Genomic DNA, 26,586 nt, shown 5'->3' on the forward strand with positions numbered 1-26,586 from the left:
CCGTCTTCGCCAGACACTTCGAACAGGCCTCCATGTCGTGGCCTTCTCCGAGGCACCACAAACACTCGCGGGTGCGGGTCCGTGATCGACATTTTTGACCCGCACGACTTGCATTTCTTGAAACCCGATCTCGGGGTCGTGGTCGGCATCGATGACAAGGACATATTTCTTATTATATTATATTTCTACACAGAACTTGAGGCGCGCCGAATGTCCGAAGCAACTTAACTGCGGAAAAACGGAACTCAGGCCAACGAGCGCCATGCGTGCTCCTTATACACCCGATGACATCACCCTCGACGGAGACCTTCGAGGGACCATCGACTCGACGACATCGACGTACGGCGCCCTCTGCAGAAAAAAATTCCAAAGAGCAGCAAAGCTGGATGGAATACATCTAAGATGAGGAATACGTTGGAGGACACAATCCACTCAAAACTTTTTTTTGGAGTTAAGATACCACTGCCGCCCTCCCTTTCTTCCTCCTTCCCGACCTTACAAACTCACTTCAGGCATCATGAAGGTCAGCACAAAGCAGGTTGGTAAGCCTCAGTGGGGCAGAGAGAGGGTGGGAATCGTGACCTTGATGGCCTGGGCTGGTACATCAATGTCCTGAGAAGGGGTTTGTGTCAGGCTTTCATGGGGGGGAGGTCTGCACCATGTCCAATCTGTTTTTGGCACCTACCAGCTTTTTGCACTCTTACCTGGCTGACTCACTGTTGGGGAACTTCAGACTCGCTTGTGGGGATTTGTTCTTTTAGACCATGGCTACATATGGCACCCATACAGAGCTAGCCCAATGTGAACTGAAGTGCAACCTTCCCAGCTGGCAACATTTATAGGGCATGTGAAACGGTTTTATACTAATTGACCTTTTCACAATTGACTTCGGGAGAATTGACCTTGGGAGAATTGACCTACTTTAGAAGGTCAATTAGGACATATATGCGGGGGGAAAACCCCCTGGAACCCCCCCAGCCAATCCAAAACCCCCCACAACCCCCCACCCAATCCCCTTATATTATTTATAATCCAAAACCAACCCAATACATATATAAAATAACTAAAATAATATAAAGGTCAATTGTGCAGAAGGTCAATTAGGACCACTATAATTAGGTCAATTGTGCAAAAGGTCAATTGTAAAAGGTCAATTTGGGTAATACCTGTGAAACTGCTGCAGTAACAGTCAACTGGCAGGCATATGAGAAGTAGTTGATGTTGCAAGTAAGCAGGCTGCTAATCAGTGGCCTGTAGGGTAAGACAGGTTTTTACATTAGGACATAAACATAATTGAGCTCTCCTTAACACATGGGACCAAAATCAAGCGCACTGATCATTTTCAGTCCAGCTCCAGTCTGTTTGTATGATGTGTTTTCATGTTTTCCATTAGCCTAACTGTGGGCTGGGTGGGAAAGGAATGAACTCCTTGATGTCGTGGAGCAGAAGTTGTCATTTCTGGGGTTCCATTGGACAGCCGGTCAGGAGTACACTGGAAGAGCTTTGCCCTTAGGGGGGAGGGCTGTGGGTCACACAACATGGAAGAACCCACTGCTAGGAGACAATGAATGTTAAGTTGAGAGAACAATGGAAGTGAGGAGGAGTGACATTTGGGGACACAGATTCCTGAGGGGAGAAGGTAAAAAGATCCAGTAAAAGCACTTTGGTTTCTGGTAAGGGAGGAACTGAATACGTCTAAATTTCAGTTTCACTTTATGGAAATCCGTGGGGCACCATCTAGTTGGTGGAGGGAGCCGCCAACATAAAATGACAGACTTTTCTGGACAGTATGGCACTCTAAAACTTGAAAAATGACACTTGTTACGGTAGGCAGATTTTTTCTAGGCTTTATTCCAAGGGCCCAGATATTGCATTACACTTGTTTTACAGGGTGTTTCCTTTGGGTCCCCAACTCCCCAAGTGGCAGAATGGTCAGAGCAGCAAGGCAACACTTGAGAAGTGACATGACTTGAAGATACAGTAAATACTTTTGATTATCAACCAATAAGGCAATGTCCACACAATTGGCCTCAGCAAAACACTGGTAATTCCGTCATGCCAGAATTCCATCTCCAGCAGGGCGACCACAGGAAATACCAGCGCATCACAAGTCCTCGGGCACGCACACACACCCCATGCCGGAAACTGTCATACTGGCGTGAAAGTATTACTGGCACAAATAGGCCTGTAATACAGATCCGGCACCCACACTGCCGAAAATACCTGTGCCAGAATTAGCGTCACAGCCAAAACGGGAAGCACGCCGGTGGCCATCTTTAAAACTCAATACATTTTGAATCCCCCACTTCCAACTTCCATCCACTACCACAGGAGTGGTCAAAAATGTCTGGAAGCCAAAATAGTCCAGTGGCTGACATCCGCATACGAAAACCTGAATTCTCAGAGGCTGAGCTGACTGCACAGGCAGAGGCACTCTTTGGGGCTGGCCACAGGAACACCAGCCAGCAAAGAAAGACTGCCCTATGGCAGAAGACTGTTCATAGGGCGACAGCTGTGAAGACTGTCCCCCACACCAAGGGGGACTGCCTTAAGCGATGGGATGATCTGCACCAGAGGTCCAGAACCTCATCTCCTAGCAAAGGAGGGCTACGTCTGCCACATGAGAAGGGACTGTGGCACCCCTCAACCTCATGCACTGGTAGAGACATGCAGCTCCATCCTGCACATGGAGGGGATTGAGGAGGTGGGACGGCAGAGGCAGGAGCTTAGACCCAAGGTGAAGGTGATAGGTACAACAAACCCCATGTACATCTAAATATTGTTTCCAAATAAATACATCGCACAGAATGTTGTATGAGAGTAAGGAAAGACTTCAGACATGGCTCCCAGATGACTAACAGCATACTCATCTCTTCCCAACAGGCACACAGTCTGCAGACAGCGACGGAGCTGGACCGCCGACATCAGTCTGACCTGCAAAGTCCACGCACCCTGCCAGCAGGCCCCAGGGCAGGGCTATCGGTACCACCTCATAATCACCACCAGCTATGAGTCCAAGATGGGAGGGACACCGCCACTAACGAGCAGGACGATGACGACACATCCTACCCCTCCACCTGTTGCAGCTCTGGCCCATCACACAGTCCTCCACCAAAGGCACTGCCCTGCATACAATCACTGGGCGCTCGTCTGCCTGCCATTGAGGACAGGCAGTTAGAACTCTCTGTCATAGAATGCCACCAGCTCAACAAGATTCGCCTGATGCAGGAACGCATACGGGTGTTAAGCCGCAGGACTGCCAGGTCACTTGGACATCCCACTGCCGCCCTCTTCTCCCTTGCCCACAAGGTGCGTGAGGGCAATGAGGTGGCCTCCACCACAGCTGAGGCCATCAACCACAGCATACACCAGACACTGCAGCACATACAAGGCCAGGGATCTGACCCACCATCCTCAATCACCACCACTGAGGGCTCTCAGTCTGGAATCCCACAGCGCCGCTCACAGCGACTCCAGTCATCTAAGGAGTAGGCAAAGAGCTCCATGTCGAAGAGGCGCCACATGTGACTATAGAACACTGGCAGGGTGCATCACTGGGTGTTTCTGGAGGGGTATTGTTTGGGGAGGGCAGGTGAGAAGGGTTGTTTGGGGAGGGGGTGTTTGGGAAGGGTGGGAGGAGGCAGTTGCTTGGGGAGGTGGGGTGTTTGGGGAAGAGGGAAGTGGGGTGTTTGGGATTGCCACTGTTCACGTTTCAATACAAAGCATTCCACTTGAAGCAATGACTGGAAATTCAATTTTTCAAGCAAGTGTCTACTGTGATGGTGCATGATGTATACAAAAGGGGAAAGGGGTGTGCAAAGTGGAGGGTAAAAGTCCCAAAAAGGTCTCAAGCAGTTCTTGCTTGGCCATGGCACTGCATAATACTCTGGGGGAGGCATGGCCAGATCTAGGGGAAAAGGTATGTAGCGTCTGACGCAGATGTCATGCAACATTGCACATGCCAGGACTATCTGTCCAACCTTGTCTGGCCAACACATCAGTGCACCCCCTGACCCTTGTAGGCATCTGAATCGGGCCCTCGAGAGACTGAAGGTCTGCTCAATTGCCACCCTGGTCCCTGTTACATGCCTTGTCCTGCAGCGTCTCGGGATTCCTCTGAGGGGTCATCAGCCAGGGAAGCACTGGGTATCCAGAGTCACCTACAAGGGGGTAAGACACAGGTGTGATCCATGATGCCCAACAGTGGTATTGCCGGTCATGCGACATTTAAATGGTCAATCTGCGCATACATGTCCCATTTCACATTGTGCCACACTGTTTCACGTTCCAGTCCTTGAATGCGTATTGCGATGCCAAGGCGGTTGTCTAGTCTGACGTGGTAAATACTTGCACACAGCGCACGGCCAACACACATTGCATTTTGATATCCGATTGTGAGGGTGCCATGCCATGGGGGGTCGGGGGGGGACTGGGCCTGTGCATTGCCACCATGCATGCTACCTGATGGCAGTCTGGGTCACATGTAAAGGTGGTCTGTGTAGCATCCATGATGGTGTGTATCATGACTTGTGAAAGCAGTGCATGCCAGGTCTGATGGCAGGGTAGTGACCCTCAGAAGTTGTTTAGCACCGTCTCATCCCATGTATGGGGATGTCATTGGGTGGCGCAATTTACAGCATCGCCATGATATGATATGGCATTTATAACGCACCTATACACAAGTGTTTCAAGGTGCGACAACATGGGCAACATTGTTTTTTGTGTGCCCTGCACCTAGACTTGGCCTGTACCCCAGAGCTTACGGGAGGTGTCTGGGGGCCTGGGCAGCCTGTTCCCGTCATGTGCACTGCGTGTGACTGTCCTGGTGGGGTTGGATAGGCCTAGTCAGTGACTGATGCATCCCCAGTCATATGCTACTCCTGTGTGTTGTGACCTGCAATTCGAGGGGTGCACTGGTGTGTCCTGTGTGTACAGGGACTATTCCGGACATGCATTTGTGACATTGTTGCCTCCCCCCACCCCGCTTTGCGTGTCACTCATGCTGCAAGGTAGATGGGATTCTACATGCACTCACCCAACACCCAGGTCCTTTTGTCCTCTAACACTGCAAGTAGGCCAGCAGCGTGCTGTTAGTATCTGCCTGTCGAGGGCTCAGGGTGTGGCCCTTGTGCGAGTGATCACTGCACGCCTCTGCCTCGACACATGCATCCCTGTCATCCTCAACCTCTCCCTGGCCTGTTGCCTCTGCTGGTACTCCAGCCCCTGCAGCTGGCGATTGGGATGGAGCGCATCAAACTCCATGTATGCAGCAATGACTGGCAGCATGGTTGTGTTGGGAAGTGTTTTTGGGGAAGGTGTGGCCCTTTTGTGCTCTTCCTGCATGCATTGGGTGCACTGGGGTGGATTGGGTGCACCTGAAACCTTATTTCCTTCCTGTGTCCATTTGTCTGGCTGCTCCGAGGTATTACCAGCAAATATGAGCTGGTATTACTGACAAATCCAATCTCGTAACATGCTGCTGATACCCTTGTGCCAGTATTACCGGCACAGGTTTTAGTCCCATCCGGTATTTGTTGCCGGTGTGACGGTCACTGGTAATTCCAGATGAGGTCATAACGGCACAGGTAATTCCAGCAAATGTGTTCTGGCAAAATCTTACTTGGCCGGAACGGGTGAAAGTGCTGGTAAACGGTATTACTGCCACTTTCACTGTATACCGGCAAACTCGTACTGAGCCCCAATATATCTAAAATTATAGTTTACATGATACAATTGTGCACAGATATGAACAAAAAAAAATCTACAGTTAAGCACACATTAAAATAACCTTTCTGAGCATGGATACTTGGATGTTCATACAATTTACAGAAGTCCAACTGGACTTTTTCGGAAGGCAAAGAGGCCTTAGAAACACAATTACCTTAAAGTCCCAATGTAAATCTATGGGCCCACAGGAAGCAATGGACCACTACTATCCAAAGGCAGTAAGGAAAATGTGTGCACCTTTGGGCCTAAAAGCCATTCCAACCCAAAGAAAACCGTAAACGGGATCAAAGGGCTCACTAGAGGCAGGCCAAATAAACAGTTGCACTCAACAAAGCACAGGGCAGCAGCTTGCAAACATGACAATGTTACCGGATGGGAAGGTTGCAGTGCAGTTCAGGATGGGCTAGCTCTGTATGGGTGCCATATATAGCGCCATGGACAAAATGAAATAGAACAAATCCCCACAAGGGAGTTTGAAGAACCCCGACAGGGTGAGACCGCCAGTTAAGCGTGCAATAAGCTGATGGATGGTGAACACAGATTGGACATGGTGCAGACTTCCCCGCCCACGAACGCCTGACACTAACCCCTTCCCAGGACATTGCTGCACCAGCCCAGGCTATCAAGGTCACGATGCCGACCCACTCTGCCCCACAGAGGCTTACCGCAAATCACTACTCTCAGATACAAAAACCAACCTGCTTGTCGATCAACTTGATGCCTGAAGTGAGGTTTTAAGGGCAGGAAGGAGGAAAAAGGGAGGGCGGCGGTAGTATCTTGGCTCCATAAAACATGTTTGGTTATTATATGTTCTGCTGCTGCCAATAAAAGGAGGGAGCAGTGACAATGAAGCAGGAGATCACCCTGGTTACAATTTAACTCTGCTAACGCAAATATTACTGTAGGGTAATTCATGAAGGCTAAATTCAATAAGATCCAAGATGGTGTGTTTTGGGCATTGCAAAACAAAGGCATTGCCTTGGTATGATCATGTGTAGTGGTTGGGAGTGCATACATTGGGGAACCTCCACAAGGCAGCTCTTCCACTTAAGACCATCTCCTTTTTACCCTGAAAACCCAGACCTACACTTACCACATTTGGTGGTTCATGCCACCTGCATACCAAACCCAAAGAGGAAGCCACCAGTGAGCAATCCTGAAGGCATAATATAAATGGGAAGGTGAACGTGGAACTACCCCATTCCAACCTCCCTTACAAAGTATGATTAGGCTCATGTCACATATAGCCTCAAAATTACAACACAACAGAAACAGTTTCAAGGGTGTTTTTTATCTGTTCTTCAAATAATGTGAGGGTTTATTCGAAACAGGCTGTAATCAAGCAAACGACGTGCCGTCCTTTTCTCGTCTACCGTGGTTTTACCGCTGCCCAAACCCAGGGTTCCCTATTCCCCAAGGCTGATAAACTACAAATCGTTAACACCTACTGTCTAGTTCTAACTGTTGGCGAGAACGAAAGTCAAAAGCCTCATCAATCTGGCACCCTCCGGTGATTTGCTAAGGAGTCCCGAATCTAAAGGTTTTCTCAATGGGTTATTTTGGTTTAAGTGTGCCAAATTCAAACATGCTAGCTCAACCTATTTCCAGACACTCGCTTTCTCTCCTCTCCCCTTCTCTCCTCTCCTTCCTATTCTACACTCTCTCCCTCCCTCCTTCCTTCTATCATCCTGTCTCACTCCCTCTTATCTTCAAACTCTCTCTTATGCCCCTCTGTGTTCACAACATGTACTAAAAGATGTTCCGTACTGTTAGAAGCTGGGAACTATATATTGTATTACCTGATATTGCCTCGAACAGACTGCTCCTCTTCTGCTGTCTACTAACAAATAAACGTTGCATTCTTACTCGACACTGAACACCCCTTAGTCTTTTACTTCAATCAACCTTATTTAGTAATTCGCAATTTGTTTTTTTATATCAAATATTTACATTCCTTGTATCGAATATCATCGTTGTTTATACAATCCAACTTAAATTGAAAATTCATTTGAAAGAATTCATAATTGTCCTTTTTCGTCATTTTTTTTACACCATAAAACCTTGCATTGCTATTCAAAAACAAATATACATGTGTTTTGTGTATCACCATAAAACAAACCGACTCGAATACAAAAACTATACGAATGCCTTATTACGAATAGATACAAAAATATAACATATACATTAGACTGAGTCTGCCCGAGTTAGTGCTGGGTACGGAGGAAGGATAGCTCAGGGGAAACGCGTTTTTCTTGGAAGCAAGACAACACAGTGCAACACAGGTTCAAAACCCAATCCCGCGCTTAGAAACCACTTGCTGGTATTAAACGCGTTATCAATGAACAATTATAATTATGTGAAACTAGAGAAAACTGATAATACCTCAAGTCTAGCTTGGAAGTGTATATACTTATTTTCTCATCACCTCCTGTTGGCCTTAACTGTAATTTCGTGCAGTAAACAGTAAAGCACTTAATGAGAACTGAAGCTCCTGAATTATTCTTTTCTTTTCTCTTTCTCTACACCTTTTCTAATGTGGTGACCCAATCACCTCAGGGTCTTAAGGCCTATGTCTCCAATCAATGCGTTTCCAATCGGGTGGGTGTATGCCCACCACTACCCCATGTGGTAGGCACAATTGCCCTCCAAGTCCTTAGAAGCTTTGGCAACGTTGTATCTGTGGTTGCCTTCCTCAGGACCAGTTTGTGAAGTTCATCCTGGGTGCACTTCTTCCCTTAAAAGAATTTGAAATATGTACTTTGTCAAAGCCTCTTATAAACTTTTTTTTGAGTGCCTCTGATGTTCACGCCCTCTCTGCTCCTCTGTCCTCACCCCTCTCTTGTATACACAAGCCAGTCTCTACATCTTGTGGCAGGTTGGAAGAAGAAGTTGAATACTCAAAGACATGATTCAATTGCTTTCAATGAAAAGTAGAAGGCCTACATTTCCCTATCACTAAAGCGAGTATTCTACCTACCTAAAAAAACTAAGTTATCGTTGGTTGTGAAAGTCCAAAAGAAAATATGTCCTCTGTTCAAACTACCCTATTTGGCCCTGCCACTAATAACTAACGTAAATGGACGAAGGGAATGATCTGTATTCGCCTGGTCTATCCTCTAATTCTTTCAATAATTCCTTGAATTAGTAACCTTCTTGGTAGAACAGATAGTCTCTGCGATCAACTTTTGTAGTTCCTCAAGAACAGTTTTCTTTCTCTTGCTTTATGTGGTCTCAGATTGTTATTTGCAGTTTTGTCCCTGGGCTTCCCCTCCGGGAGTACTTGATCAGGGTTTTCCTTTGGCCCTTTCTAGGTTTCTATTATCGTCAGTAATACTCAGTCTTATAATGTCTCTGATCTGACTGGGTATATCCCAGTCGTATTGTTTCAGTGCCTCACTTCTAGGCTTTTCATCTCTGGATATATCTTTGAGTGATGGTTATACAACACTTGTGTGGCCCTTCTGTTCGAGACTTTTCACTTATGTGGCTTTGTTGCATATTTAATAGCTCGTTGTTCGTACTGGGACGATGTCACGAGATATCTCTCTCTCGATATCTCTCTCTTTCTCTCCCCCCTCCCCCCACATTCCGTTTGGAAGTGCACCTTGCTTCCTTCGCGGACAGAATCAGCAACGTTCTTGAGGCATCCTAGCCATCACGTCCAGCTTGTGGTCACGCCACCACTGGGTTGCTTGCGTCTCTCTGAGTCAACCCGAGACCTTTCCTGCATCTGCACAGACTCGTTCTCCAGCGTCTTGTCCTCGTGCTCTATCCGTCTCCACAAGCCACGGGCTCCACTACTAATTTGTGCTCCGCCTCCTGCCGACGTAATGTAAGGGGGTTTACTCTCTCTCACTTACACTGACTTTCTAATTCCCCCAACACTTTCTATCCCCCTCCCTCTTTCTCTCACCTTTTGCAACCCCCTCTCCTCGCACTACATTACATACAACCGGTAACATACTCTCCCACATTCAATACCTCACCTGTACTCTGCTTTAACTTTGCCACCAACTCTTCAACACGCCACTCCACCATCTGTCCTCCACATCTCTCGGTCCACCTCCAAACTTCCTAACCTCAATCCTGAAACCTACACTCTGTCTTCCATTCACTCCATGTTTACCTTATTCTGACTCGACATTACCCCTCCATTGATTCAAGCATGTACATGGCTCAGTGGGCCAATTTGTGCCAAACATTTCCCCAGGGGCAAGGTTACACAGATGCAACGATTTAAAAACTCCTTAAGCCCTGCCACTTTTCAGCCTCTGTTTGCAGGGAAGTAACCATGTATTCAGGCGGCTCATTTTCCATGTGGCTTCCTTCAGGCGCTGGTGAGTTTTGTTGCCCATTCTGTTTGACTAGAATTCCAGTTCATTCCATTCCAGTTATTGATTCTGTTCCCCTTGCTCCATCCAGACAGGTTCACCTAGCTGCTATCACGTGCCCTCAGAGAATTGCAGTTTTAAAAGCAGTTTTAAAATAAAGAGAATACTGTCCGGAAACAGTAATGGGAGGCATCATGCAACAGAGGGTAGTATTGACATCAACAATAATGGCACTTGATGAGTCTGGGGGCAAGGATTGGACTCTCTCCTCCAAATTCCCCTCCTTATCTCTGGAGTGGTCCCGGCACTGGTTTATGGCTAGGTAGTCTCCAGGTCCTCCCTTGCCCCGGTCACAATCCTCGCAATTATTAGATAACTGAAAAGAGCAGAAAAGTCTTGTCACTTTCTTCAAATTCAAGCACTATCACTGGGCTCCCGAACAAGTTGTTCACACACGGGACAAAAGGGATCTGGATTTTATCCCAGTTAAGCCCCTATGGTAAAAATTAAACCAGCAGTAGCCAGTACTAGCTTAATTTCTTCCAAAACGATGCATACTTGCCAGGAGTGTCTGCGGTCTGAAAAGGAGGCTGCAGAGGTTTCAGTAATATATCAATTTTTCTGCACACACTGTGACACTACAACCATAAACAACCACTCCATCCTCTGAGCCTTGTACTTACTGGCCTATTCCTACATAATATACACAAGTTGTTAACAGTAAAGCCAAGAACTATACATTTTTTTTCCTCTATTGCATGTGGGGCACACAATGAGGCAGTACTGTTTAGTGTGTTTGCGGTCAAGAGATAGGAGCAAGCTGTGGCCCTGTGAAAAAGCAAGGGGTAGAGATTAGTCCGATTGCCAGTTCTGAGAAATCTACCCTTAATTATAGAACACAAGGAGCACTACGAAATAGTGCAATGGCAATGATTGAAGTTGTCCACTGGGTTCCATGTGATATTTCCGCATTTGAAAAGCCAAACACAAAAAAGATAGATTTTTTTTCAGCTGATTTTGTGTGGCCTTTAAATGCTGAAGGAACAAGTTACTTACCTGTAGTAGTTGTTCTCCAGCATGGGTCTGGCATGGATTCCCATGCTCATGAATATTCCCCGTCAGGTCAGGAATCCTTGGTAAAAGAAAAAACAGTTTCAACGGTTTATAGGAGAAAGACAGTTTATAAACGAATCGCTGAGCTCTGAGTCATACTGCCCCCGGCCAATGACTGCCCTCTCCCTAAGCCCCTCCTCTGGCAGGAATCTTCAGATTTGGTAGCACGTAAAGTGGCGGTATGACCAAGAAGAGCCACAGAGGGGCAGGAGGAGGGTTTGCATGTGAATCCATGCCAGACCCAAAAGTTACAGGTAAGTAACTTGTTCCTTCTCCAGCATGGAGTCTGGCATCAATTCACATGCTCATGAATAAAGAATACATAGCAGTACATCCATACACAACCAAGAGAGGTGGCAAGGCTCTACAGAAGCAATTACTCTTACCTCCTCACCAGGCTCACCTTCAAGCAAACAGGTTGCGTAGCACTGCTTGCCCGACTCTGCACTCCTCCCTGGAATCCCTGACGATGCAGTAGAATTTTTGTGAAGGTGTGCGTAGACCTCTACGTAGCAGCCCTGCAGATGTCCAGCAGGGGCACACCAGACAGGAACGCTGTTGTAGCAGCGATCGCTCTGGTAGAATGGGCTTTCGGGCGGCTAGGCAGCGGTCAGTTTGCTAACAGGTGACAATGAGTGATGCAGCTAGAGAGCCACCTGGAGATGGAAGCCTTGGACAAGGCCTTCCCGTGGTTCACAGGACCAAAGTTCACAAAATGCTGGGAAGTCCTCCGGAAACTCTCTGTGCGGGCCACATAAAACTTCAGCGCTCGAGCACATCCAGCGAGTGCAAAGTCCTTTCAGCCGGCGACGAAGGCATCGGAAAAAACAGGCAACACCAAGTGTTAGTTGAGATGAAATTCCGACTGAACCTTGGGAATGAAGGAGGGGTGCATCCGCAGCACCACCCTCGTCTCGTGGAAAGTCAAATAGAGCCGCTTACAGGACAGGGCCTGGATCTCACTCACTCTCCTGGCAGAGGTGATGGCCACCAGGAAAGCAGTCTTCCAAGAAAGGAACTTAAGAGGAGTTTGATGCATAGACTCGAAGGGGCCCCCATGAGCCTAGTCAGCACCACGTTGAGTTCCCACGCCGGGACAGGCGCCTTAACCGGCAGGAAAGATCATCGGAACAGTCCTTTAATGAACTCCTTCACTAGACAGAGTGAGCAAAGAGAAGATCGTCCTGGGGACCTGCTGTAGCGGGAGAAAGCTGCCAGAAGCACCTTGTTAGAGGCGTGCACCAGCTCCGACTTAGCCAACGACAACAAGTACAGAAGGACTTGGGGGACCATGACCCTCAAAGGGTTAGTCTTCTGCGACTGGCACCAAGTCGCGAAATGCTTCCATTTGTGCCCATAGTACTTATGAGTCGACAACGCCCTGGCAAGGACCTCCCTGCAGTCTGCCAGCAGCTCGTACCTACCAAACTCTAATGCTGCAGGAGCCAGGCCTTCAGTTCAGCGAGCCTGGGTCGTGGTGCAGGATTGCGCCTCCTTCCCTGGCGAGTAGATCCGCGACCACTGGTAGCTTGACTGGAGGTGCCGCTGACATGCTGAGAAGGTCCGGTACCAGATCTGCCTTGGCCATGCTGGTGCGACGAGGATCATCCTGCACCAACACCCTCTGAGTTGACTGATGACTCGTAGTAATAGAGTCAACGGAGGGAACGCGTACAGGAACAAGCCTTCCCACGGGAAGGAGAACGCATCCCCCATGCTCCCTGGCTGGGGCAACCTGCTGGCGAATCTCTGGCACTTGGTGTTTGTCGCAGTCGCAAATAGATTGATCTGGGGTCTGCCCACTTGATCCTGATGAAGCTCCCACTCGTAGCAAGAGTGCAGCTCACTGCTGAGAGAGTCAGCGACTTGTGTGTTTTACTCCCGCAAGGTGAAAAGGAGCGGGAAATATCCCCTGGGTGACGGCCCAGTGCCACAGCTCCTGCTGGGAACTGGTTCCCCTCTGGGCACCAACTTCAGTCCGAAAGGGAGAGCCTTGAACTGGTAGTGCTTCCCTTGTATGAAGAAGCGCAGGAACTTGCCATCTTTTTTGTGAATGGGGACGTGGAAGTAAGTGTCCTGTAGATCCAAAGACGACAGCAAGTCTCCCTCCTCCAGTTGGCCGAGCACGTGCTGCAACGTGACCATCCTGAAGTTTTGGGACTTGATGTACTTTTTGAGTCATAGTAGATCGAGAATGGGCCTCCATCCCCCGGTCGTCTTTCTTACTAGAAAGTATCTTGGGTAAACTTCAGAGCCCCACAGTCACTTCGGAACCAGTTCGATCGCACCTTTTTTCAACATAGCCCGAACCTCCAACAGCAGCTGAGGCATGTGTTGTTCCTACCGGGCCACCGGTGGCATTCGCAGATACTTTCGTTGAAACTCCAAAGTGTGTCCGTGGGCGAGAGCGTCCAGCACTTATCGATCGGTGGAGAGGTTTTCCCACACGCTGACCAAGTTCGCCAGTTGGCCTCCCACCAGGGTGCAGGGGTGGGGGTGTCCTGGCCGATTCAGTCCTGCTTGGAGGCTGGCGCGCCACCTTGGGAGCCTTGGCAACGACAGCAGCCACCTCCAAAGGCCTTCGAGCGACCCCTGTATGCTTCCTGGGTCGTGGAATGGGAGGGCTGGCATTAAGAGGACGATCCACCGCCGAAACCCTTCGAAGATCTGCCGGACGTCCCTCCTGAGGAACGAAAGGATGGACCATGCTGTTGCAGTGTGTCCAGGGCACGGGCAGTCTCTGTGTCGGTCTTGATGGCCTGAAGAGATTCATCAAAGGCCTTTCCAAAGAGATTGTCTCCCCCGAACGGCATGTCCAGGACCCTCGTCTGGACCTCTTGCCTAAAGTTGGTGGCCTTCAGTCAGCCACGACGATGGAAGCAAACCCTGTTTTCCATCTGGCAGAAACCTGTATCCACAATGTGCAGGGCCACGGTAATGGCATGGTCCGATGCCACCTCACCTTCTAGAAGGATCTCAATTGCCTCAACCCTTTTGTCCTCGGGAAGGAAGTCCAGGATCTGAGCCATCTTGTACCATAGCTCCCGGTCGTACCTGGCCAGGATAACTAAAGCATTGGCCACCTTGACCGTCATCGCTGCCGAGTAGATGACCTTTCTCCCCACGGCAGCCAACTTCTTTCCCTCGCTGTCCGGGGGAACGGAGGTTGAGGACAACGGGTTGGATGACTTCCTCCGCGCAGCAGGTGAGACCACAGAGTCCGGTGATGGCTGTGACCACAAACACTTGGGTGCAGACTACGGAACCCAGTATTTCTTTTCAAGCCGGTCCCTTTTCACTGGGGCTGATGCAGGGTTCTTCAGCAGCGCCATCCCCTCATCCCAGACGTCGTCCAGGAGGGGCACTGCCAAAATGGTCTTCTTTTTCGACCTCCTAGCGTTGATACAGGAAGCATTCCTTCTTCGTCTCCTCCGGTGTGAGCTGGAAGAGTTCCGATGCTTGGGCGATCATTGAGTGGAGAGATGCCGCCGTCGTCATCAGTGTCTGTCTTTGCTGTGTCCGTCCATGTATCAATCGAGGGGGTGGATACCGGCGGCTGGAGCAGGGCCGTAGGGTGCCTCTTCCTTTTATTCGGCGCTGGTAGCCCCAGTGTCAACGGGGCCATCACTGGTGGCGCTGTCGGCATCCTCTTCTGAATCTTCGACCCCAGCTTGTGGAGGGTCAAGAGAATATCATGCGGTGCCTGGGGGGGTAGGGTCACTGGGCCCAGCTCCTAGGTCGTCATTGCGGGTACCTACTCGACGTTCCTGTCACCCCCAACATCTTCCGGGATGGTGTGGACGGAACCCTCGTCCTCTATGTCGGAAGACGAAATATCTGTGCCTTGGAGTTCTTCTACTCCCCCCACCCTCTTTTTGGGTCCTGAGGGGTCGGCCTTGGGCTAAGGAACGGCATCCTCTTCTCCGGGGTCCTTTCCGCTCGTTTGGCCGAAGCCACCCATCTGGGAGGAAGAGAGAATGGGCCGGGTCAGCCCCTTTTGTCTTCCAAAGGGCGTCTGCCACCAGGTCAATTGATGCGGACGATTTAGCCTTTATCACCTGGGCCTTCACGGGCAGGTCGGCCATCTTTTCCTGTTGCTTGGCCTTCTCCGGTTTCTCCCGCAGCTTTGCCGGGGTAGCTGACTTTCTCTTTGACGAAGAGCTGGGGCGATGGCTGGAGATTGAGGCCGCTGGAGATGATGAACACGCTTGCCCTCCCTGAAAACATTCCGCCAACTGCAGCTGCTGCAGAGCTTGAAGAGGAAACTCCCGTCCTTCTCCTCTGACATGATCTGGCGTGCGGTGTAGGCCCGATGGCCTTCTGGAAACTTTGAAGAAGAAACACTCGACGATTTCGCCTTTGAGGGGCGATGAAAGATGCCAAAAAATGGATCCCCGTTAGTCGGTTGAAGAAACGATAGCGCACATGGGCTCGAACACAAATGGGATTTATCTAGCAAAAAAAGTGCAAAAAACGCAGAAAGCTCAGAGCGAAACACGAGGACTACCAACAATTGGATGTGCAGTACAAATCTGAAGATGGCTGCCAGAGGAGGGGCTTAGGGAGAGGGCAGTCATTGGCTGGGGGCAGTATGACCCAGAGCTCAGCGATTGCTTTACAGGAGAAAGACAGTTTATAAATGAAAGTTAAACAGTTTTTTCTTTTACCGAGGATTCCCGGCCTGACGGGAAATATTCATTAGCATGTGAATCCATGCCAGACACATTGGTGGAGAAAAATGGCATTCAGAACCCCTCACCACCCCTGGAAAGGCTATCACGCCCCCACACTCTCTCTGGGCTCTGGATTTCTACAACAAACAAAAAACATTCATCACCCCCCTTCCCAGCCCAAGACATTCCCGCTACTCTTCCACAGTCACGCAAACACACACACACACACACACTAACAAGCTCGCTCCCGCGACTTCCTTTGCCTGACCGCACCTGTCAGCTCCTGCACGCGCTCATAGACAGCAGCGGCATGATTTGATTTGAGGAATTTATAAGCGCACACAAAGACGAACCGAATCGTATAGAGGAGAAGGTGATATTAAAAGTACACAACAGAGCAAAGGAACCGTCAAAGGGGCCAATTTGTCAAAATAGGGATATATATATAAAAGAAAATAAAAAGGCCTCTAATATCCCCTTATTTAAAAAGGAAGGTTTTACGCGCTCTTTGAAACTGATATAAAGATTCCAGGGCTCTAATTTCTATTTCACAACTTAGGGCCATAAACAGCAAATCTTCGGTCTCCCTATGTAACACAACAAGATCGAGGTACATTCAGCAACTATTGATCCCTGAGCGTAGCAGCCTGGTCAGTTGGTACTGGCTAAGTTTGACCGCTAAATACCGGGGCAGAACCCTTCAAGCTCTTGAAGATCAAACATGCCACCTTGAACTTAATTCTGACATCCATTGCCAGCCAGTGGAGGGCTCGACGGGCAGCCGAGACATGGCTAGACGTGCTCAATCGACAGACCAGTCTACCCATCAGACAAGCGGTAAGAAGCCTAGACCAACCCCTATCTACGGGGAACTAACACTCGTCCTGCTCGCACCCGAATGCTTGCAATATTAACTCAGTCTACCGCACGCTGCGCTCCATGCGCCTCATCAGAACTATATTAGCACCTTAACTTTGTCGTCCCGCCACCCGTTGCAGTTGATATCCATTACATGCTGTAGCCTATCCACATGCTTATCCAACACGTTCCGTACTTAACCTGTTCATTTGGTAGTTATTTCCTCGTGCTGCATAACACCCTCTGCCTACACACTGCACTCTATTCCTTTGCAATTCCTCAATCTAATGCGAACCTTCACTGGCAATTGCTTCCACTTGAAAATGCATTTCTAGCCCTATTACGATTTTACAAATCTAGGTGACCCTTATAGCGCAATTGCAATGATTTTGCGGCACTATGATTGCCTAGAGTCTCTTGCCACGAATGCGTGCACCCTATGATCAGACCACGCTGTAATCCTGCTCGGCCCTATGGTCGCCCTCCTGCGCTCTTGCCAATGCTGATCCCAAGCTATATTGCCTTCACTCATAGTCCTCTGCAATTCACGATTCTTAGCCGATTCCCTACTGCTCAACTGTACCTGCTTGAAAATACCTTTTTCTGCCTTTTTATATCTCTTTTGCGATTTTTGAATCTTGGCGACCCTTACTGCGCAATTATTGGCTGCTGCACTTGGTCGCTCCTAGACCACACTGCAACCTGATTATGCCTTATGTCGCCTAGCAACCCTGCTGTGCCTCATGGTAGAGACTAGATTGTTATTCTGTTGCACCCCTTGGTTGCTTAGTAACCCTGCTGTGCCTTATGGTCGCGCATATACCACATTGTAAATTATGTTACTCCTTATGGTCGCCTAATCTCATTCTTGCTGTGCCTCATGGTCGCGCAGAGACCACACTGTACCTCTTGTTTGCTTAGTCATCTTGCTGTGCCCTATGTCGCTCAGTGACCCTGCTGTGCCTTATGGTCGTGCAGAGACCACACTGTAATGTTGTTGTACCTCTTGGTTGCTTAGTACTCTTGCTGTGCCCTATGTCGCTCAGTAGCCCTGCTGTGCCCTATGGTCGCGTAAAGACCACACTGTCATTTTGTTGCAACTTATGGTCGCCCAATCCTCAATCTTGCTGTGCCTTATGGTCGCGCAGAGACCACGCTGTAATTTGTGCCTTATGGTCGCGCAAAGACCGCATTGTAATTATGTTGCACCTTATGGTCGATTAATCTTAAACCTGCTGTACCTTAAGGTCGAGCAGAGACCTCCCCTGCCACTATTGACTGCTCCCAATAGTCGCTTCTAGGCCACATTGTAATTTTGTTGTACCTCATGGTCGCTCATCTACACTTTTGCCTCCTGCTGCTCGCCAGCTACACTGACACCCCTAGGACCCAGGATGCTCTCTATACCACTCAGAACCTAACTGTTCCTGCCCTCCACAGGCTAGAACCACCCTACCAACCTGACTGTGCACCACACCGCTCAACACCCCTCCCAGCATACAATCATGCTCTTAGCCTCCTGCAAGCTTGTCGCTACCTCCTTTGTTACTGTGCTTCCTTACTATCATGGCACCTGCACCCACTACCTCCTGCCCACCTAAAGACAGAAACATGAGACTAAGGGCTAGGACTTAGGGCTAGACTGTACCAACTACATGAACCATCTTCCTACCACACATTTAGGGACTCTACCAGCCTAACTAACCCAACAAACAATCTCAACACCCTAAACTCGCTCCTCTGCCCCTAGACGCCTCACCCACTATGCGGCCACTACCTCAAGCAACGACCGCGACTAAAAAGCTGCAACCCTCTACTACCCTACCAACCAGCACTCTCCCGCTAACTGGCTCCCTCATTAATGCTAGATCCATGGTTGCCCACCCTACTGAGATTTCAGACACCCTAACCAACGAGAACCTAGACCTGCTGTGCATAACTGAAACCTGGCTCCACGAGGCTGCTGGCCCTGCTATTATGCTAGCATTACCAGAGAACTACAAACTGCTAAGAGCTGACAGACCCAACACCAAAGGAGGTGGCTTAGCTATTATCCACAAAGCCAACCTGCCTATCAGACTAGCTACTACCACGCCACTCCAGTCCTGTGAACTCCTCACTGCCAAACTCCAACTCTCATGCAACCGCACTCTCACCATCTACGTGATCTACAGACCACCTGGACCACTAGGCACCTTCGAGGACGACCTAACTAGTATCCTAACCAACAATACAAAAGACAATGTGCAAATCCTACTACTAGGAGACTTCTACCTTGGTTTCAATGACTGCAACGACAAACATGCCACATCTGTTGCAGCACTACTGCACGACTATGGATTAATACAAAAAGTCACCACCTCCACGCACTCCAAAGGCAGGACTCTCGACTGGGTTTCTGACCTGAACTGCAACATCAGCATTACTAATATAACCCCTCAAATATGGACAGACCACCATTTAATCTCATTCTCCACCTCACTTGACCTTACCCATCCTAAACCGATAACAATGGCCATGCCACTCCCCACTAGAAACAAAAAAAGACATCACTGCAGAACGACTCCTTCCTCACCTCCTCCCCACCCTTAACAATGTAGACAATATTACAGAGCCGTCCTTACTTGTGGAATCCTATAATAATACCATGACCACGGCATTAGATAGATCGCCCCCATTAAAATCCGTAAAGCCAAACAACTCTCCCACCTAAATAACTGGTTCACACCTCAACTGAAAAACCTCAGAACTCAAAAAAGAAAACTGCAATCTATATGGCGACACTCGCCTACTGAGGAGAACAAAATCAAGTTAGCCACCCATGCCAAACAATATAAAAAGGAAATCATTAGTACAAAAAAGAACACCTACAACGACAGAATAACCAAAGCCAAATCTGATACTAAGGAGCTATTCTCCATCCTGCGTGAAATGGAATCGCCCATACCGCAAACGGATAATTCTCCCAAAAATAAACTCTGGTGCACTAACATACAAAATGCCCTTGCAGGAAAAATTAGCTCTCTACAAACCAAAATTGCAATTAAAAAAGCTGCCTTGCTAGTGCCATCTGAGCCCACTCCCAAGGCACAGCCCTCCCCAAACCAGCCCAATAACACTCCTCACCCCTTTAGCTTCAAACAAATAACCATACTAGAGACAGAAAAAATTATACTCTCCCTAAAGCCATCCAACTGCAAAGGAGACAACTGCCCTCCTCAAATTATAAAAGATGCAGCAAGAGACCTAGCTCCCTTCATCTCAAAACTAATCAACGCCTCCTTTAGGACTAACCTAGTGCCCAATAACCTGAAACAGTCCTGGGTCCTACCCCTGCTAAAAAAAAAAAAAAAAACAAACTCTCGACTCCTCCATCCTGACAAACTATAGACCTATCACTACCGTCCCATTCCTACTCAAAATTATCGACAGGGTAGCCTACCTGCAAATCCAGGATTACCTTGAGGCCAACAATCTACTAGGCTCACGCCAATTTGGCTTCTGCCCCCTTCACGGCACCGAGACAGCCTTGATTGATCTTAAAACTCAAATTGACGACTTGAAGGACAATGGAAAATCATCTACACCAACTATGCAGATGACACTCAGATCCTCATCCCCCTTTCGGGCAACTTCTTGGAAGACTCAGCTTTGGTAAATAAGATATATCTCCTCATTCAGGCATGGATGGCATCCCACAGCCTCTGCCTGAATGACGACAAAACAGAGATTCTGATCCTCGGCACAGAGACAGCGATTACAAAACTAGACCCCAACTATGCATCATTTAAAATTGACAACAATGTCATCAAAGTGATGCCCGCAGTCAAAACCCTTGGGGTCTATCTGGACTTAGCACTCACTTTCAAGAAACAAATTAACTCCCTAGCCTCCTCCACAGCCTATACTTGTAAACTGTTCCGAGCATGTAGGCCATTGCTAACAGAGGCCAGCTGTACTACCTTAGCTAATGCACTCATCATATCCAGATTGGACTACTGTAATGCCCTATATGCGGGATCTAACAAGTATATCCTTAACAAACTCCAAACTCTCCAAAATAACGCTCTTAGAGTAGCCTTAAACTTACCCAACAGAGCCCATGCTTCCACCGCCAGAAGGAACATCCACTGGCTAAAAGTTAAAGACAGGATCACCCTCAAAACTCTCTCGCTCACCTCCAAATGCCTCAACAATATAGCTCCACCATACCTAGCAAACAGAATCAACAAAAGAATCTCGAATCGCCCCACAAGAATGTCCAACGCCTTCACCTTGCTGGTGTCTAGATACAAAAAAAGCACAGCTGGCGGTACCAGATTTCCAGTCACAGCTGCCCAAACCTGGAACAAACTCCCCTTAGAACTCAGAAAGGACCAACCTTACCCAAGTTTCAGGCGCAAGGTTCTCTCATGGATACGATCTAATGACATCTAATGTGATCCTCCTCCTTAAGAGAACCACTCGTCCTGAGCAACACCTTCCTGACTATGCCCTTGCTAACCTGTCCCCGAGGGACCCCGACCTCCACTGCTAATATCCAGCTACCTCACTGGACCCCACTGGGACTACATCCTGTGGTTGACTCCCACTCAGCTCTCTCTTGCTTCCTACTCCTGGCACTCAACTGCTCAAGTACACTCAAACTGTAATGTCGCTGTACGGTCCCACCGCCTATCTCTTTTGCCTCCAACACCTGGCTCCAACTGTATAAGCACATGCAGACTATAATGTTGTTGAACTGTTCCCACTGCTTATTTCTATGTGTGTCACTGTAACTAAGTATCCTTGTAATGTTCACGCCCGGCTACCTACGGGTTTGGTTTCGCGCTATATCAAATAAACAAACAATAACAACAACAACAACGGCTAAGTTCTGTGCCCTTTGCAATATCCAACACTGCTTCGCAGGAATTCCAGCAAGAAGGCTGTTGCAGTAGTCTAAATGTGAATTTCCAAGGAAACTCACTGCAACAGCATGGTCATTGCTTGGAATTAATGGCAGAACGTGCCATAGCAGGAACAGAAAATAAAAAAAACTGCCTGGACCTTGGCGCTAGCATGAGTTTGATTAAGAAAGACTGCTCAGAGTGGTTTCTGAGTGGTGCATCTAAATCAGTCTTTTTTTCTCCATATTTTTAATCAAGAAAAAGTCACTCCATACGGTCCAATTTATCATGTCAAACAAACCCCATTTACGGTAGGAACTCCATTCTTAAATACACAAGATTTTCTAAAATGGGAGATGAAACAGCCATGTATAACGCATGAATCTACGAACTAGACCAGAAAAGAGAAAGACTCACAGTTTATCTCAGGTCAAGTGAAGGAGTTCCCTAACTCTATCACCACACTGGAGGATTTATGCTGTTCAGAGCATGTGCATACTAACACAGATGTTGTTCAGTGCACACACCAAGATTCTCATACTCTAGGTACCAGGCCCTAAATGCACCAAAGCTTCATACTATACATTGCTTTAAAGGCCACCTTCAATCTGACCCAAATGATTGCGGGTAAACAATACAGATTGTGCAAGAGTTGTATATTTTGTTCACGGAAGTAATGGAGTAGCAGCATCATGCACAAATCAGAGTTTTTCATCAAGTACAAGGCGACAGCAGCATACTGGGCACTCAAGTTCAACTGAGTAGATGCAAAGGAATGGATCAATGATTCTAGAGCACTGCCAGTCTATGTACTTACTGGAATATGGTGTTGGTGTCCAGATCGACGCAAAGAACATCCTGGGGTGGGTCATGAAGGTCAAAGTAGCTGGAGTGAATGCCCACTATGAAGGGCACTGGAGCACATAATACATCGGCAAGTGTGAGTGGGCAAAGGGGGATGTATGGGCACTGCCACTGCAGTGGGAAGATCACCTGTAAAAAATCACATTTTTAGAGTTCACCATCAAGAAGGTGAGGCAATCATGCAAGATCAAGGCTCTGGATATTAGATGGGATAATCTGGCAACTATTATAGTTTGGAGGCTTACGAAACCTAAAGTACTACAGAGAGAAATGGAAAAAACTTGAAAGGAGTCTGCTAACGGGCATGCCTTCAGGGAAACGGAGTGATCGTAGAGAACAGAAGGATGAGTCTTTTTAAGCCTAACAGGGAAAAGGTGGTGTACAATAACAGAAGGATGAGTCTTTTTAAGCCTAACAGGGAAAAGGTGGTGTACAATAGGCAGTAAGTGGCAGGTAAAGAGGAAACTGTAGCAGTGAGGGAGCAAAGCTGGTGTAAACAATGCAATTAGTTGGACGGTTAAAGGGAAAGAATACAGTTGTGGATGAGCATACTACAGCGGCAAGGAGAGCATTTGACCCAGTAGACTTGTAAGGTGTAGAAGAAAATGCAGAATGTTAGCAGGGAAAAGAAAACAAGTGTAGTTTAAAAAAGAAAAGACAAGTGAAAAGCCCAGAGAATGTAATGCAGTAAGATAAGAAGAAAGGAAAAAGTCAGAGAGGAGACTGCAGGAAATACAAGACTGAAAAATCTGAAGAATTAATATTGATGTTGAATCAATAAAAATTATGTTTTTCGCCCTTTTGAGCCCCTAAGCAATCTCCACTTTGCTACCCTGTACAATGCCCAGGTACTCACAGACACAAGGGCTTCACTAACACTGGTCAGGACGTCAGGGCGCAGAGAGTGAATCAGCAGCTTCTGCTCAGTCAGGACAGCAAGTAGCAGTGTAAGAGCATTCTCAGGACCCAGGTTCTGTAGCAAAGTGACAAAGCTCGCCCCACTGCGGAAACAAGAGCACAAATTAGTCAATGAGAAAAGAGCAAGTTCCAGAATTAGTTTTGCTATAAATTCTTTCAACTACTCTCATCCACCATAACGTGGGGGAGAACAGCGGCCCTTCTGCATGTGCTCAACATATCAGGAGATGTAGACCTGATTTCAGGACCTTCATCCCTTATTTTCTGCTTATACAAGCAAGCTTGGTTTCTAGATACATATTTATACTTTTAATCTAGGTAAATAAAGGTCTATTGTGGCAGCGTTGTGGAATCGTGTGCATGATATCCTTATCAGAGAATGGGGTACAATATTCTTGCGTAAGGTGGCCAGATTTGGCTACCCAGAAAGACTTAATAAAAGGCCTTTTCCAATTTCAACATATGTTGCTTTTTTATCACCCACGTATGTCCTCACCAACTTAAACTAGAATACCCTAGAGGTGAACATTTCAGATAAAATGCTATATTTTCTAGGCTTGTGGTGCATAATGCTAACACCAGGCTGGTGACAGATATGTATAAGCAGCCATTCCCAGCGAAGTTCATGATTTGCCTTTGAAGCATACAGTCCTATACATAAAGCTATAGATTCTTTCTTCCCTCAGCACTTCTGCTTATCACTTAGTTCCTGAAGAGTTGAATTCCTGTCTAACATTCTGTTAAATTTCCTCCACGGGTCAGTCTCTGAAGCCCCTTCTGCTTGTTGATTACAGTTGAGAATTAAGAAGACCAGAGCTCCACTAAGTTCAACATTCTTCTAAATTGGGTGATTGTCTACTGGGAAATTGTGCTAATAATGTTCCAAATAAGGAAGGCTGACAATCACTACCAGTGCCACATATCATGATCATAAAGCCGTATCAGTTTAGACCCTACCTAAAACATGAAGGGAAAACAGAATAGCAAGAATGTTGTACAACATTCACACCTCAAACGACCTGGGCTTCAAAGCATTGACCAAGGCTGCAAAGACAACATATACATAGAACATATCCCATACCATTATCATTTGCAATTTACTAAAACCCTCCCAAAAGTTGTAATTGCATATCTGTTCTCAGCTTTAATGGGAGCCTAAATGCAGCCACCCTTGTTATTGAAGTGGTCTCATGCCAACTCGAGATATAAGCCTTTATAACACACTACTCATGCTTTGCCTTTAGCTGCCATTTCCTGTAGACTGACTTTAACCAATTTAGAAAACATATTGATGCCAAATTGGCATATGTAGTAATTGGACAGGTATCATTTGTAATCTCCAAATATATGAAACTCACCGCATTTCTCAGATCCACGTTTGTTTACCATGTCAAAATACGTGCTTTGGCAATACCAATCACACCAAAACAAAGGCATTGTTTAGCATCTGCCCTTTTGCATGAGCATCTGTTTTTTATTTCGCCACAATATGTTAGGCGTTCTGGCCTACAGTATTCTGTTTCAGCAATCAGGAACTAAAAAGTCAAAAAATCTGTCTGACCGAAAAAGGACCTTTGGGTTAACCCCACCTGACCTGGGGATCATGTATGTCAAGTGCCTCATCCAGTTTACATACATTATCCTTATAAAACATTTAATTTACAATTTCTATAAATTGCATCCCTATTGACTGCCTGAGAGTAAAAAAAAATCATATTAAAATGTGGGGAAACTAATTAAGAACTTTAACATTTTCCTCATCATAAAATACATTCATCCCACCATATGCTCAGCATCCTTTCCAGTAACCTCAGATGCATTCTTAGGAAATGTATTTTACACTGCTATATATCATGTTACATTTATTTTTTGAAGCAATAAAAAGCTCTGTTTAGTTATACTTTTCAAAAATGGGTTCTACTTTTATAATAAATATCATAATTGCACTGTCTGATGTTATGTGTTCTTATTACCCTACATATCATGGTCAGGCGTACCTTTGGCCAAGAACTACATACACCTGTACAAAGTGTGGTTATTTTGAATTCACAGGCATATCTCAAATAAGGAGTTACAAGCTGTGTCTTACCTGAGAGGCAGGGGAGATGAAACAGGCTGTGTAAGTAACACATTATCATAGGATGACATCTGAAGGGGAGAAAAAATTAATTCAGTTGAGCTACATGCAATATAACTGCACAATAAGCAATTCTCTAAATATTACAGACAACTTCCGAATGCTTAAAACAGACAACTTGGACCGCGCCAGGTCCATTGCAGACTTGTAATTCTCATCTATTCATCCTGAAATTTGAAAAAGGGTTAGATCGAAACAGGTTGCTCATAATTGCCATCTTAGTAGCAATTTCTTCGGACTGATTTTTGGGGACGGAAATTCATATGAAGTACACACATATTCCTTGCAATAATATCCATCATTCAGGGTCAATATAAACCCATTGTGATTCATCAATCCCTATCCCCGCAATCTAGAAAAGAACAATATATCACACGATAACTATTACGTTATTACCAACATGTTCTACTGTTTCACAAACCATTCTCAACTGAAGATTACTGACTACAACCAAGTCTTTATGTTACCTCACTACTTAAACACATTGTATACAGGTCAAAAGGCTATTTTGTCTTCGGTTTGCCTTCCACACAGAGAGAACAACCAAATTCCCATGAGGCATATTTCTGGCATACACAGGCACACTTGGCTGAAATGCTGTGCTACGTTTGGTATGCTGCGTTATCCTAATTGTCTTGTGCGTATGCAGCCTGTATGAGTGAGGTCCAGGGAACCCTGGGGTTTGATGCTTGAAAGAGTTTCAAGAGTGACAGCATGAAAAGAAGATGGAACGGTGGATGCAGTGTCACAACTTCAAACCTATAAACTGATGAAACTTATATGAAGAATCAAGTATAAATCAACTGATTTGTGTATCCCACTGGCCAAAGCCTGCTTATTGCCTGAATGGGACAACATAACATTTATGTTATAACATGATAGGCTAAGTGGCTGGGGCATATGAGAATAAGTTGGTTTGTTACACAAGATTGTTTTGCCATGTCATGTCATGTCATGTCACATTAACCTATATTGCTATGTCTAAGCCGTCAATGTTTTTGTAGGCAATTGGGCCAAACAAAGCTTTTGCCCCAGATAGGGAGAACCTCAACTCATGTGTGGGATCGAACCACACC

The 26,586-nt window shown here is 47.0% G+C and overlaps 1 protein-coding gene across 5 annotated transcripts in view; it reads right to left on the reverse strand.

Annotated features, from left to right (window-relative positions):
* DENND4B (DENN domain containing 4B) overlaps nt 1–26,586 on the reverse strand; it is a 2,051,633-nt gene that overhangs the window by 1,238,937 nt on the left and 786,110 nt on the right. For all 5 annotated transcript variants that reach the window (XM_069651381.1, XM_069651348.1, XM_069651357.1 and 2 more), the window contains 3 exons: nt 25,463–25,521; nt 23,312–23,456; nt 22,409–22,584 (listed from right to left, as the gene is read on the reverse strand). In XM_069651381.1, the coding sequence (XP_069507482.1) occupies nt 22,409–22,584; nt 23,312–23,456; nt 25,463–25,521 (380 nt within the window). The remainder of the gene's footprint in view (nt 1–22,408; nt 22,585–23,311; nt 23,457–25,462; nt 25,522–26,586) is intronic.

The sequence above is a fragment of the Ambystoma mexicanum genome, chromosome 1p (genome assembly GCF_040938575.1).
Source record: "Ambystoma mexicanum isolate Mex_15411 chromosome 1p, UKY_AmexF1_1, whole genome shotgun sequence".
In the NCBI taxonomy this organism is placed as follows: domain Eukaryota; kingdom Metazoa; phylum Chordata; class Amphibia; order Caudata; family Ambystomatidae; genus Ambystoma; species Ambystoma mexicanum.